General features: G+C 34.5%; 6 protein-coding genes across 6 annotated transcripts; 2 read left to right on the top strand and 4 right to left on the bottom strand.

The window, feature by feature from the left end:
- Positions 1-21: 21 nt before the first annotated feature.
- On the top strand, positions 22-1,157 carry HOM6 (homoserine dehydrogenase; the record flags this gene model as incomplete). The annotated part of the gene is made up of 2 exons (XM_019184254.1): positions 22-52; positions 103-1,157. 2 exons carry the CDS (start codon positions 22-24, stop codon positions 1,155-1,157), a joined length of 1,086 nt encoding a protein of 361 aa, XP_019040756.1.
- A 48-nt stretch (positions 1,158-1,205) lies between these two features.
- On the bottom strand, positions 1,206-5,429 carry IML1 (GTPase-activating protein IML1; the record flags this gene model as incomplete). The annotated part of the gene is made up of 1 exon (XM_019184255.1): positions 1,206-5,429. One exon carries the CDS (start codon positions 5,427-5,429, stop codon positions 1,206-1,208), a length of 4,224 nt encoding a protein of 1,407 aa, XP_019040757.1.
- A 188-nt stretch (positions 5,430-5,617) lies between these two features.
- Positions 5,618-6,637, top strand: RPN10 (proteasome regulatory particle base subunit RPN10). The gene has a single exon (XM_019186042.1). It carries the CDS (start codon positions 5,689-5,691, stop codon positions 6,532-6,534), a length of 846 nt encoding a protein of 281 aa, XP_019040758.1. The 5' UTR covers positions 5,618-5,688; the 3' UTR covers positions 6,535-6,637.
- A 79-nt stretch (positions 6,638-6,716) lies between these two features.
- Positions 6,717-8,382, bottom strand: WICANDRAFT_98331 (uncharacterized protein; the record flags this gene model as incomplete). The annotated part of the gene is made up of 3 exons (XM_019186649.1): positions 6,717-7,318; positions 7,372-7,872; positions 7,923-8,382. The coding sequence occupies 3 exons, from the start codon at positions 8,380-8,382 to the stop codon at positions 6,717-6,719; spliced, it is 1,563 nt and encodes a 520-aa protein (XP_019040759.1).
- A 496-nt stretch (positions 8,383-8,878) lies between these two features.
- On the bottom strand, positions 8,879-10,551 carry WICANDRAFT_75762 (uncharacterized protein; the record flags this gene model as incomplete). Its single annotated transcript, XM_019184256.1, has 3 exons — positions 8,879-9,975; positions 10,030-10,502; positions 10,526-10,551. 3 exons carry the CDS (start codon positions 10,549-10,551, stop codon positions 8,879-8,881), a joined length of 1,596 nt encoding a protein of 531 aa, XP_019040760.1.
- A 1,379-nt stretch (positions 10,552-11,930) lies between these two features.
- Positions 11,931-13,690, bottom strand: WICANDRAFT_86394 (sugar porter family MFS transporter). Its single transcript, XM_019186043.1, has one exon. The coding sequence runs from the start codon at positions 13,449-13,451 to the stop codon at positions 12,003-12,005; it is 1,449 nt and encodes a 482-aa protein (XP_019040761.1). The 5' UTR covers positions 13,452-13,690; the 3' UTR covers positions 11,931-12,002.
- Between the last annotated feature and the right edge of the window lie 1,154 nt (positions 13,691-14,844).

Below are 14,844 nucleotides of genomic sequence, written 5' to 3' on the forward strand. Positions count from 1 at the left end.
TCAAACTTTACAACGTTCATAATGGTCAAGTCAGTCAATCTCGCCATAATCGGTATGTTGAATTCTCATTCTTCCTAGTACAAATTAATCTAACTCATTTAGGTACTGGTGTTGTCGGTTCAGCTTTCTTAAACCAATTGAAAGCCCTAAAATCACAAATCTCATATAATGTCATCTTGATCGCAAGATCTGCTGGTTCATTAATCTCAAAAGATTATTCTCCAATTGATATCACAAACTGGGAAGCCACTGTTGAAAAGGCCACTGATTCAAACTTATCAACTGAAGCTTTGTTAGACTTTTTGAAAAAATCACCATTACCAGCTATTTTGGTTGATAACACTTCAAATGGTGAAATTGCAGCTTCCTATTCTCAATTAGTTAAAAATGGTGTCTCAGTTGCTACACCAAACAAAAAAGGGTTTTCAAGTGATTTAGCTTCATGGAAGGAATTATTCAACAATGCTCAAGGTGAAAATGCTGGTTTAGTTTATCATGAAGCCACAGTTGGTGCTGGTTTACCAATCATTGGTACCATTAACGATTTAGTTCAAACTGGTGATGAAGTTGAAAAAATTGAAGGTATCTTTTCAGGTACTTTATCTTATATTTTCAACGAATATTCCACAGCTGAACCAAAAGATGTTAAATTTTCAGAAATTGTTAAAGTTGCCAAAGAATTGGGTTATACCGAACCAGATCCAAGAGATGATTTGAACGGGTTAGATGTTGCAAGAAAAGTTACCATTGTCGCTAGATTATCAGGTTCTGAAGTTGAATCACCAACTTCTTTCCCAGTTCAATCATTAATTCCAAAAGATTTAGAATCTGTCAAATCAGCTGCTGAATTTTTAGAAAAATTACCAAATTATGACCATGAATTACAATCTTTGAAAGACGAAGCTGCCAAAGAAAACAAGGTTTTAAGATTTGTTGGTAAAGTGGACATTCCAAACAAAATTGTTTCAGTTGGTGTTGAAAAATATGATTACTCACATCCTTTTGCTGCTTTGAAAGGTTCTGATAATGTCATTTCAATTAAAACTAAACGTTATCAAAATCCATTGATTGTCCAAGGTGCTGGTGCTGGTGCAGATGTTACTGCTGCTGGTGTTTTAGCTGATACAATTAAAATTGCTCAAAGAATCGCTAAATGAATGTTACAATAGTTTTAATATAAATAATTCGTTAATTCATCATAATGATCACAAAGTTAATTCATCAGTAATTGGACTTAATATGGAACTATCAGCTCTATCTCTATTATCCCATTTCTTTTTGGCACTCAAAAATATTTCTCTCAACTTCTTTGCATCGAGACATGTTGCTCTAAATTCCAACATAATTTTCTGTGAATCTAAAACAAAACTTGGAGTTTGTTGTTGTGAGCTAATATTACCAACGTTAACTCTTGAAATATGCGAGTTGTTTGGTGCTAAAAATAAATCCCCTGTATCTCTAATCTCTGCTATGTAAGCACCAGTTCTATGAATATATTGAGCATACTTGAAACTTGGTTTACCCCATGAATACAAAACTTCCAAATCATCTTCATTTTGAAAGAATAATGAGGCTCTATTATCCAACAAAAATCCTGAAAACTCCAACAAATAGATATGATAGAAAAACCTGTGCTTTTCTATAATCTCTTGATCATAAAATTCATTTTTCTCCCATGGATTAATAGCTAGTTTAATATCAACAAATGAATGGAATGGGCTCAATCTTGGTATCTCACATAATTCGTTCCATGGTGTTTCAACTAATTTCAAACCATATCTATCGCACATTCTCGACCACCCATTAATAACATCATCAACCAATTTAGGTGTTGCAGTTAGCCATTCTAATCTAACGTGGAAACAATGATTTGGATTATGAACTGTATCATAGTGAACAGTCACAATTTCTCTCTTGTATGAATTTCTATTTGGATCAATATCAAATTTTAAAGATTTACTCAAGACATAAGTTGTTTTCTGTCCTGGTTGAGATAATATCCTTTGCATCTCTGAAGATTCTGATTTAGTCTTTTTCAATGATGACGAATCTTCAGTTGTACTGCTTTGTGGAGCAATAACAGGAGTCATTGAAAATTTGGAATTTTTACTTCCAACTGAGCCACCTCTTGAGCGACCCCTTAAAATTTCACTAGAGCTTGGAGCATTTGGATCCACTATATATTGTGAAGATATCTGGTAAAAATAATGGCCATCCAAGAATCTATGACGACTTTCCACATGAATAAATAAGCCTTGGTCCATCAAGTAATTACCAAACTGTACGGCTTCTTCTCTTGTATTAATATCTTGAAAATTTTCAATCAACCAACTAGCCAACTCTAAACCTAAGAAACAATTTGAGTGAACTTTCCAGTGCCATCTTCTATCAATAAGCTTGATCCCATTAGTTCCTTGAAGCCTTTGTGCTAAATCACCAATTGCCAAATCTTTATTCAACAATTCAGAGCTGTTTGGTTCCGCTTTGATAGAAGAATTATCAACCATTACATTTTGGTCTTTCAAAAATGAAACCAAATTACCTGTGTAAAAACTAATTTCTGGGAAGATTTCCTCTTTTTTAGATTTGGATCTTCTTGTAGTGTTATCAGGTAAAAATGTACCACGATGTAGTGTTGAAATTAATTTACGCAAGCCTTCAACTCTAGTTTCTTCCTCATTAAGTTGTTCTTGCTTATCACTTTGAGCAGTTAAATAAGTACCTTTGGGAATTTCAGATGGTAGCAAAACAAACTTGACTCTATTCAAAGTCCTATTATCTTTCACCATGACATCATCATAACCAGCTAACAATTGGTCGTATTGATTCCAATTGAAGGTTCTTGGTTGAACAACATGAGGATCAGGTTCATAACGTTCATAATTTAGCTGGTATCTAGTCTTAATCAAAACACAATTGGCAATATCACGAAACATGTTTTCATTATGAGTTCTATGATATCTTTGAACATTGATTGAACCGTCATAATCACATGAAATTCTGTGAATTTCCTCATCCAGAGATAAATAAATTCTCATACCAGAAAAACTAGAGTTTGGTAAATACTTCATCAACAATGATGCATTACCTTCTGATTGCCTTTTATTCTCCACTTTGACAACATTTGGACCGTGGCAGATTTGGAACCCTAACATTAATCTCAAATGAATCATATCTCTCATTAAATCACTTGCATTCATGTACTTTTCATTATCAGCACTCAGTGAGATGGTGTGAGTTTGGAAAGTAAAGTTTGACTCAAAATCAGACACTGTTGGAAATAAAGGTGTTGTGATTGGTAATTCCGAAGGTGAAACTAAAGATCTCCATTTTATTGCCCTTCTTCTGACATTCTTTGGGAAAACATCTTGCCATTTGCCAACACTGAGGTTCTTTAAACTTTGAATACCCATTACTTGTGATGGATTATCAACTTCTGTCCACATGACAGTCTTCAAAGTGTCTAATGAAGTCAATTTCTCTGTATGAGAATTTGTGGAATTTGGAGAGCTTGACAACTGAGCTTTCCGTTTGGATGATTGATTAAATGGTAATTTCATATGTAATGACTGGGCAGATGTGGGTCTCTGTGGTATCTCCTTTGGGGTAGATGAAGATCTTGAGAATATTGAAGAAACATCAGACTTCTTGGATTCCAGTTTATGTTCCATAATAGGATTAGTGATCTTTTGCAAAGAGCTTATTGCACTTCTTGAAACACTAAATGTTGGAGCTGCTGTTGTAACTGGTTGGGCTTTGGTTGCTGGGGAATTTGACACTGTCCACAGCAGCGCAGAACTTGATTGTTTCTTTTTTGGTTGCAATGTTCTTAGTGAACTGCCACGGGATATCACTGGCATTTGTACAATATTTGCACTGAAAATGTCCTTGTCATATTGATCCATCACCTCTACTACTGAATTTGCATCCGAGCTCACAGCGGGTCTTAGATGTTCCACAGTAACAGCACTCATTTCATTTTCCATGACACCCATCATTTGTAGCTCATATATTTTACACCTTGGTAGCCATTGAGTTGTTCTATGAGATTTCTCATTCCAAAATGATATATCTATCCAGCCTGGGACACAATGGTGTAAAGAACCATTATCATCTCTGTATCTAAATAATGGTGTCACGTGTAAAGCAGGTTGAGATAAACAGATAATATCAACAGAAATTTCAGTATTGAGCAATCTTTTACCAGTTTCCAACAAGTCATCATATTTAACATCATATAATCCATTCCCTGGACTTATTATAATGAAATGTGTGGTTGTGTGCCTTAGATCAGGGTCTCTAAATCTATCAATAACCAGAGTGGTGGCTAAGTTAATAGTATTTAAAATGTCCGATTTGATGGTTGGTAGAAACCTGCTGCTTGTGTTTGCACCATCTTTCAATTGGTTTTCTAAAATGTATTTTCTAAAGTTGGCAAACTCATATCTCAAAGAGATCATTATCTCATTCCAATGAACTATATTAACCTGATCCACAACAACTCTATAATAGTCACGAGTATTTGTGGGTCTTTCACCCTCTTTAAGATCTATCCAAGATTCATCAGATAAATCCACATTAGCAGCAAAGACAATTGTTACCAAATGGTGCGTCCCTTCATCTCTCCATTTCTTAAAGATCTTGGGGAACAAAGAATTGACAACTTTATGGAACATTATTTCCCCATCTTCCTCAAAATGATACATTTCCTCTGTAATTTGGATCAAAAACACCAATTTTGCAGACTCTGATCTAAAGACAACTTTGGTATTCTCTCCAATGTAACCTGAAAACACTTTTTTACCATTTTTGAAAATGGCACTAACATTGCATCGTATACTTTCAACAAAAGTCAACCTCTGGTTTTTATAAACACAGGTATTATTCAACAAAGATGATATTTCCCACATGTCACCTCTTGTCAAGCAAATATCTCTGATATGGATCTCAACTAAATCAATCTCCACTTCGGCTTTATCTTTCAACCTTACTATCACTGGGCTTCTTGAAGAGATATCCAAAAGACTTTGCAGTGTTCCTGATAGCAAAGAGACATGAACATTTTTAGATCTCCTCAGTAGCTCGTCATTCATTTTTTTCACAATGAATAATAGCTTTTTCCTCGTTCCATCTAAAGCTTGAAGCTCTGCAACATCACCTTCCTTAGCACCTGGTAAAGCATGTAAATCAACACTGACGAGAGCGCTTGATATTCTTGTATCATGAAATCCGGAAGTTAGCTGAATGGGTTCATCGATATAGATCTTGCTGCTTTCTGGAGCTGAAACGCTTTGATGTCTTTGAGTTCTTGAGTCATTTGATTTGGGAGTTGTCCTCTGGTTGAGACTATCACTTTCAATTGTGAGCACATTGTTACCACCTTTCTTGACGGTCCTCAATGTCAGGACATTCGATTGCATCATACTCATTGTAAAATCTGAATTCCGTCCAATTGGTTGAATTGTAGTAGCTTAAAGGCTTCAAAGAATCATATTGTTCAAAACGAATTCTCTTGACATTTTCGCGAATTGTGTTCGCGAATTGTGTTTTTTTTTTTTGGTTTTTGTTTTGAGATGAAAAAAGTCAACATGAAAGGACCGCCACCGAATCAACAAAGCTAAGTTTGAATCGACTCAAGATCTCAATTGATAAGATTTTCAAAGGGATTTATCATAATTATCGTTAAAGATGGTGTTGGAAGCTACTATGATTGTCATTGACAACTCAGAGTTCACCAGAAATGGTGATTATCTCACAAATAGATTTGAAGCACAGCTAGACGCTGTTGATTTGATATTTCAAGCCAAAACCAATTCAAATCCAGAGAACACTGTTGGTTTACTAGCTGCAGCTGGTAATGGTCCTCAAGTGTTATCCACTTTGACCGCTGATTTCGGTAAATTATTGAGTGGTATCCATGAAACCAAAATTGAAGGTTCATTACATTTTGCAACTGGTATTCAAGTTGCTGCATTAGCTTTGAAGCACCGTCAGAATAAAGTTCAACATCAGAGAATCGTTGCATTTGTTGGTAGCCCAATACAAGAATCTGAAAAAGAATTAGAAAAATTAGCTAAGAAGATGAAGAAAAATAATATTGCTATAGATTTCATCAACTATGGTGAAGAAAGTATCAACACATCAAAATTAGAGAAGTTTGTCTCAATAGTAAATTCCCATGATAATAGTCATCTAGTTACCGTTCCACCTAGTGATAGATTGTTGTATGAAGTGGTGGGATCATCCCCTATTGTCATTGGTGAAGATGGTGGTAATTTCAATGCAGGTGGTGAAACTGGAGGTGATGGGTTTGATTTTGGCTCTGATCCAAATATGGATCCAGATCTTGCTTTAGCCTTACGTTTATCATTAGAGGAAGAACAAGCAAGACAAGCTAGAGAACAACAAACAAGAACTGAAACACAAGCTCCATTAGAAAGCATAAATGAGTCAACAAGAGAGGAACCAAGCAATAGTAACGACAATGAAAACAACAATGATGGTGACACAAATATGGAAGATGCCCCTAAATAGGATTTTAGAATAAATGTCGCATCCAAACACTTACTGAAAGGCCACTAGGCGAAAAAAACACAATGTACTCTTTCACTAAAAATCAGCAAGTTGATCTAATATCAATTCATCTACATCTCTTGAAAAATTAACAATATCAAACGTAATTAATTCATAATTCATAAGCTAAGCATTAAACGGTATCAAATTCTGTATCTAAAGTAAGGAGATTTATCACCCATTCTAAAGATTTCTTCATCACTAACTTCATCATATTTACCTTCAATCAACCTTTCTTCTCTTTTTTTATTGGAAGCTTTGTAACCTGCAACTAATAACCCACAAGACAAGAGTCCCATCGTAGCAAATCCCATAACCAAACCATGGCCCATAATATAATTATCTGGCTTATAAAAGTTTGAAGCAAAAGCACCACCCAAATTTCCTAAACCAATATGTAATGCCATACCAACTGCTCTTTTCTTTGCGTTGGATAAGTTGTTTGAGTTCCAGGCAATGATCCCTGGGAAGGCCATATATAATGGTATTGTTGCAATAAAACAACCAGCATAAATTACACCAGGGACATCTCTATCTGTTCCTGCAATTGCCATTGCAAAACCAATCATAACAAAGAATAAATTGGTACCTATAAAAATAGATCTGATACCAGCTTTATCAGAAAAGTAAGCTTGAATCAAAGAGCAAATAGATGCAGTAACATAGATTGGAATTGTTAATAATTGTGCAATTGAACTAGTGTATCCTAAACCTTTAATAACACTTGGAAGAAATAATGAAACACCTAGGGTGAGGTTAGTGTATGTAATCAATGGAAAAAAAAGAAGATGTACTTACCATAAGTTGGAACAGAGATCCCCCAGTATAAAAGAACATGTAGTAGGATCTGCCAATCTTTGAAAACTAGGAACAAAGCAGTCTTCAATGATACATCATTTGAATCATTAAACCCTTCAAAATTTGGTTCAGCTCTTTGGACTTTTTCTGTATTCTCAAGAGAAACTTGATTTTTTTTAAAGTTATTATCATGATCAAGTCTCCATTGAACAAATTCACGTTCCCTTGGTGTTAAAAACTTTGCTGTATCTGGATAATCAGGCATTAAGAAATACGCTGAAACGGCAACAACAACAGTTAACAAACCTTCCAAGATGAAAATCCAACGCCAGCCTCTATAACCTCCTACACCATCCATCTTTGCAATTGCAAAAGCTAACAATCCACTAAAAGCACCAGCAATTGAGGCCGCACTATAAAACAACGCTTGTCTGTATTGCATCTCACCTTTACAATAGTAAAGTGTTAGACAATACGCCACTCCTGGGAAAAGTCCACTTTCTTCACGTAATGTTAGTATCCTAGTTGAAGTTGTGCTTTAAATTACATACCGAAGACCCCCAAGAATAATCTTGTAACAAACAACCCTTTAAAATCTTTGACAACACCCATACAAACCATAACTATCCCCCATCCTAACATGATTGAAGGGATATAAACTGATTGAGCTCCAATTTTCTTTAAGATCATGTTTGAAGGAACTTCAAAGAATGAATAAGTTAAGAAAAAGATTGTTAAACACAGGTTATATTCATTTGTTGATAATCCTAAATCTTCAACTAATCCTTCAATTTTAGCATTACCAATGTTACCACGATCTAAATAAGCCAATAGGTATAAAACTGAAATTAAAGGTAACAAATTGCGATCAATTTTTCTTAGTACTTTCTTTTCATCAATATCAGACCAATCGTCTTCTTCTTGATTGTTAGTGAGAACTCCATTTCTTGAATCACTATCTGAGCGGTTAACTATTTCAGCTTCAGGTTTGTCCAAGCTGTGGAATGACATTTTGATGGTTTGAACAAGATGATATTGTGAAAATGTGATGATTGAACATTTTATCTTATTTTTATATCTGATTGTTTACCAATCTTGGTTCTCCAACGATCACAATCAATCAATGATGATCTAAAAATTCTAGGCAAGCATCTTTTGTGGAGTTTCTAAAAGGTACCAAAACTAAACTGTATCAGGTACAATTTGAACTTGTTGTTTTTGGATTGCTGTCATGGGGTACCAAGTGCCCATGCTGTAAATGGATTATATCTCACCAGTTGACCTCTTGTTGTTGGTGATGATGGTTTTGAATTTTGTTGGAGATTTCTACTTTTCTTGAACCCTGACGGAGTACTCCCGAAAGGGTGGTCTCGGCCGAGGATGTATTGGGATTACCTAAGTTCTTATGTAAAACTAATACACATACATGGACTCAATGGAGTATATAAAGCACAACAATTTAATAAAAAATAATAAATAATAATAAATAATAATCTAGCAAAAGAATTTATAAGGTATATCTAAAATATGGGGATTTGTCACCCATTCTGAAAAACTCTTGATCGGTAACTTCATCATATTTCCCATTATTCAAATCTTGTTCCCTCTTTTTATTAATAATTTGATAACCAATCACCAATATTATACACGAGACAACTCCCATAGCAGCAAATCCTAAAGATAAACCATGACCCAAAGTGAACCCTCCAGGTTTATAGAAATTTGAGGCAAATGCTCCTGCAAAGTTTCCTAATCCAATTTGAACAGCCATACCAACAGCCCTCTTCTTTGAATTGGCCAAATTGTTCCCGCAGAAAATAATACAGCCTGAAAAAGATGAGTATAAAGAAATAACTGCAATAAAACAACCAGCATAAATGACCCCTGGTGTATCAGTTTCTTGACCAGCAATAGCCATTGCAAATCCAATTATAACAACAATCAAATTCCCACCAATGAATAAAGATCTATTAGCAGCCTTATCAGAAAAATATGCTTGTATAACTGAGGATATTGAAGCTGTCACATATATTGGAATGGTCATTAATTGGGCAATTGAACTTGTATAGTTCATGTTTTTAATAACAGAAGGTAATGATAAAGCCACTGAATAAGTTGGAGTTGCAATACTATAAAACACCAATATGTGTAAATATAACTGCCAATCTTTTAAAGATCTTATCAAAGATTCTTTTAGTGAGATATCATCTTCATCCTTAAAATTTTTGAAATCCGGTTGATAATGTCTTTTATCAGTTGTAGAATCATTCACATTTTTCTTCAAATTATTATCATTTGCTAATCTCCAATGAACAAATTCTTTCTCCCTAGTAGTTAAAAATTTAACAGTATCTGGATAATCAGGCATAATGAAAAAGGCTAAAACAGCAACAGCCACAGTCAATAAACCTTCAAGGATGAAAATCCAACGCCAACCTTCATAGCCACCAATTCCATTCATTTTGGCAATTGCAAAAGCTAATAAACCGCTAAAGGCACCAGCAATTGAAGCAGCGCTATAAAACATAGCTTGTCTAAATTGTAATTCACCTCTACAGTAATATCTTGTTAAACCGTAGCTTAATCCAGGGAAAAGTCCCGACTCTATTTGAGAGGTTAGTGGATTTTGAAACTCACAATTGTTTCAACTCAACTTACCGAAAACTCCTAACAACAATCTTGTAACTAATAATCCATGATAGTTTTGCACAACACCCATACAAACCATGACAATTCCCCAAGCCAACATGATTGAAGGGATATAAATCTTTTGGGAACCAATTTTTTTCAACAACATATTAGATGGAACTTCAAATAATGCATAAGTAATGAAAAACACAGTTAAGCAAATATTGTATTGATTTCCATCAATATTCAAATCTTCAGCCAAACCTTCAATCTTTGCATTTCCAATATTACCACGATCCAAGTAAGCCAATAGATATAAAACAGAGACTAAAGGTAATAAATGCCAATCAATTTTCTTTAAAACTTGTTTTTCATCAACATCAGACCAGTCATCATCTGGTTTCTCAAAATAGCAATCACTATCATTGTTTGAAGTGACGAGGGTGGTGTCTCTGTTGATTGTGTTGACCTCAGTTGCGTACTCTGCCTCAGGTTTTTCAATGCTGTGGATAGATGTCATAAATACGGTGTCTCTGCTTTGTCAAGAGTCATTGTGTTTTCAGAAAGAGAATGGATCATGTTTTGAATTTATACACATGCTGTCAACGTCAATTGTTTACGTGTTTTGCAAGGGTTCAATCAGTTTCAAAAGGACCCCACAAAGATAAGGGGAGTGCGGCTGATGTAATCATCGATGCCTTATCAGCAAACCATCATCAACACGTTTCAGAGTGATGGCTTTGAGCTTTTGGGAATTGTGTTTGTGGTGGAGAGGCTGTTATCATGGTACAGGTTCAAAGAGTTTAAAGCACATGACCAGTGTATGTAATTATATTGACGTGTGTGAATTTTGTGCCATCGATCTGAAGAACATGAATATCTGACATTACCAAGGAATTAAAGAAATGTTGATCAAGAGCTAAATACAGTCTAAGTATTTAAAAATAGACTATCCGGATCATGTCACAATAGAATATATGCTTAGTTTTTCCTTCTCTTTATACTTATTTGGTTGACGAACAACAAGAAGGTAAATGTTGCACTGGCAAAGTACCTTAGCTATGGGGAGACTATTATACACAACATAAAAGAGTACGACAAACTTTTGAGAGCGTAGTTTTTCATGGAGCTAGCTATAGACAGTATGGCTTATGCTATATCAGATTTTTAATATACTTTGCTTAATTAAGTTTGAAGTTATAGGGCTGTATTGTTGCCAGCGGTATTAATTGGCGCATGAGCTGATCACGTGACCAAATTTTTCAAACGTTAATAACTAAGCAACACTATATGACAGAAATATAAGCAAAATACATAAATACAATGATTGGCTTCCAAATATTATGATGATGGTACAATTTATCTTTATTTTCACCATTTTAAATTTGTTTTTAAAATTTTAAGAATTTTAACAACGTATATATCTCTAAACTATAATACAAATAAGGGTATAACTCTGTACCTTAAAATTTTTTTCTTAAAATACCTCAATAATACATTTATCTTATAGAGAACTCAATTTTATGAAGATTGAAGAATTTTAATATATATCTTATCTAGCAAAGTGTGCTGAATAATGCTGTTCGAAAATGAGAATTTCGAGAGAGGGCGCCGGCGCGCCGTTTTTTTCACTTTCTCATATATAAGCTGTGCAAGAAAGTACCATGGCAAATTAATTAACAATATAAAGATTCTTTCACTTAGCAGTACACCTGAACTTGAACCGTATGACTAGTGGAGCTGATTGAGATCTTGCTATTACTCTAATAAGACTAGTCACGTGAGCACAGTTTTTTTTTTTTTTTTTTTTTAAAGCTGCAGGACTCGGCCGATAAAGGTACATGTTATAACCTGCTAGAATTTAGATCATCTACAATAAAGTAAGTATTAAATTTTCAGTAAACATAAAAAGGTAATATATAATAATATTTGCCAATTGAAAAAGATTCAATAATAATAATACTAATAGTCATAATAATAATAAATAATATTCAAAAAATAATTCAAACAGATTCTTGTTGAGATGTACTTGGAACATGTTCAACTTGTTCTTTATCACTTAGAGCAGGTGATTCATTTGATTGAGTTAATCCACCTTCATTATGTTGGACAGTCAATTTTTCATTCAATTGTTTATCAGATAATAAAGGAACTCTTGGTTGCCAATTCTTTGATTTCCATGCTGGAACACCTTCATCCCAAATTTGAGCAATTTCCTCCAATCTTTTACCTTTAGTTTCTGGGAATCCAAAATAAACATGAATAAACATACAAGCACAAAATGTTGCATAGATACAATAAGTTTTCCAAGTGATATTTTTAAAAGATGATGGAGTAAACATAGCAATTGCAAAATTGAAAATCCAATTAGCAGCAGTAGCTAAACTTGCACCTCTTTGACGACAAATTGGATCACCCCAAATTTCAGAAACATACAACCAAATACCAACACCCCATGAAGTTGCAAATGAACAAACAAATAGATAACAACAAGCAATAACACCTTTAGCTGCGGATTTGTTAGATTCCGGAATTCTAATTCTAACAGTATCAGAACCATTATAATCAGAAATTGGAACAGAATAAGTAGCTAATAAACCTGCAACTGCAAATTGCCAAGCCATCATTGCTGCTGCCCCAAACAATAAAACGGGTCTTCTTCCCAATTTGTCTAAGAAATATAAGGCCGGAATAGTGGTGACAGTATTCAAAACATATTGAATTGATGAAGCAACTAAATTAGTATTACCAGAATAACCAGCCATTTCAAAAATGTACGTGATATAATACATCATGACGTTCATACCCGTCAGTTGCTGCCATATCTGTGCAAAGATTGCAGTAAAAGTTCTATTGATATATTTCTTTTTGAAAAGGTCAGCATAAGTGAAATTTTTGACATGTTCATCAATCAATAATTGTTCTTTAATTTCAGAAATTTCAATTTGAACGTCAGGATCTTCACGGTTTCCTTTAGCTTGAATTGAAGCAACAATTTCTTCAGCTTCATCCCAATAACCATTTTTAGCCAACCATCTTGGAGATTCAGGAATGAAAAAACAACCGATAAATAAAACTAAACCTGGAATAATTTGTAAACCCCAAGCAATTCTAAAAGAACCAACACCTTTAATGTAATGTAAACCAAAAGAAATATAAAACATAATCAAAATACCCAAAGTAACAGAAAATTGGAATAATCCACCAATAAAACCTCTAATACGACGTGGTGCCAATTCGGAACCATAAATTGGAGCAACACTTGAACCAAAACCAACACCAATACCACCAATGATTCTACCCAAGATTAACTGAACGACATTTTGTGAAGAAGATTGAATAGCAGCACCAACACACCAAAAAAAGGCACAAGTTAATAAAGAAGCTCTTCTACCAAGAGGTTCAGAAATAAAACTTGAAGCTAAAGAACCGAAAAAGGAACCTAAAGACATCGCAGCGGTGATAAAACCTTGTAAAGTTGAATCAGGTTCATGGAAATAATTTTTATAATAATCTTCACTAATAAATGCAGAAATTGATGAAATATCAAAACCAAACATTAAACCTGAAACACATGAAATCATACAAATGACAACAATGTTTGTCAAGTTTGGAGTTTTATCCAAGAATCTTCTAAATTTATCAGCTGGACCGACTAATCTTTCTTCATAAGCTTTCATATTGAAATAATGATTATAAATTGCATGATGAGAATATAATTAATTTTGATGAAAAGTGGATTTCAAAAGGTTTTTATACATAGAAGGATGTGTACAACAAAATAATTATTGGACTAGTCATGAGGAAAAGTTGGGGGACAATTCATAAATATCATGATCATCAATAGGAAAAAAGTCTCGTAATTGTGTCTTTTCTTCTTGAGAGTTTAAATTGTAGTTGTACAATTTGTACCAAAGTGTATATTGCTCCGAAGGTCTGGCGCGAAAACCAAACCCCAGACCCGTGCAGCCTGAGACTCCTTCTCCACAAAATGACTGAGTCAGGCGGGAAAGCCCCGGGTCTAGGCCTAGGGTCTTGTTTTTCCGGGGAGTGCAGATCGTACGGTTACATCATTGAAATGTTGCCAATACAATAAAGAATCAATTACTCCGGGAGTGGAACAACATATGAAGAAATCACTCCATATTGTCTATGTTGAGCCATGGGTTGTTTGAGATATAGTCATCTTTGGGCTGGCTGAATAACCTGTATTCGTATAATTGTAACATGATTATATGATCATTTCCAGATGTTTTGGGGTGCAACATGGATAATAGAGTTTTAAACAATTGGCCGTACGACAATTGTAGTTCAAACGGAAGCTGGAACAATTTTATTGAGGAAAAATGTTTGTGGATCCGAAAAGGAGTGAGGAATTTTAAACCAGTGTGCATTTTTCTGCTATTGTCCCCAGTACTATTTAGTAAAATTCATCCGTGCAAGATCACCAGTCATGATTGATCAAAAAGTGTGAGACTATGGACTTGAAGCCGTATATACCAATCTGAAAAATTTTCATGGAAAATCCTTTTATCGGTCGGTCTACAGACTACAGTGTGTATTTCCCTCTGTTTTAAAATCTTTTGTTGACTGGAAATCTTGTCTTTTTGAAATTCACTAGAAGTCTAGTGGTTGTTTTTGATTCTTGAGAGTTCAAATGACGAATTGGTGTTACCATTGAGCACTCAAGACATACAGATGTCAATCCAAGGACCCTATCCTCTTTAATTATCGACATTCTTGTACTATTACCAGCCAGTTCCTTTGTAGCCCCAGGATGTACAATAATTCGCGGCTCAAAATTTAAAAGCTTTCTCAATTGAACACAATCATTAGAAGCATTGG

The sequence above is a fragment of the Wickerhamomyces anomalus genome (genome assembly GCF_001661255.1).
Source record: "Wickerhamomyces anomalus NRRL Y-366-8 unplaced genomic scaffold WICANscaffold_1, whole genome shotgun sequence".
NCBI classification, from domain to species: domain Eukaryota; kingdom Fungi; phylum Ascomycota; class Saccharomycetes; order Phaffomycetales; family Wickerhamomycetaceae; genus Hansenula; species Hansenula anomala.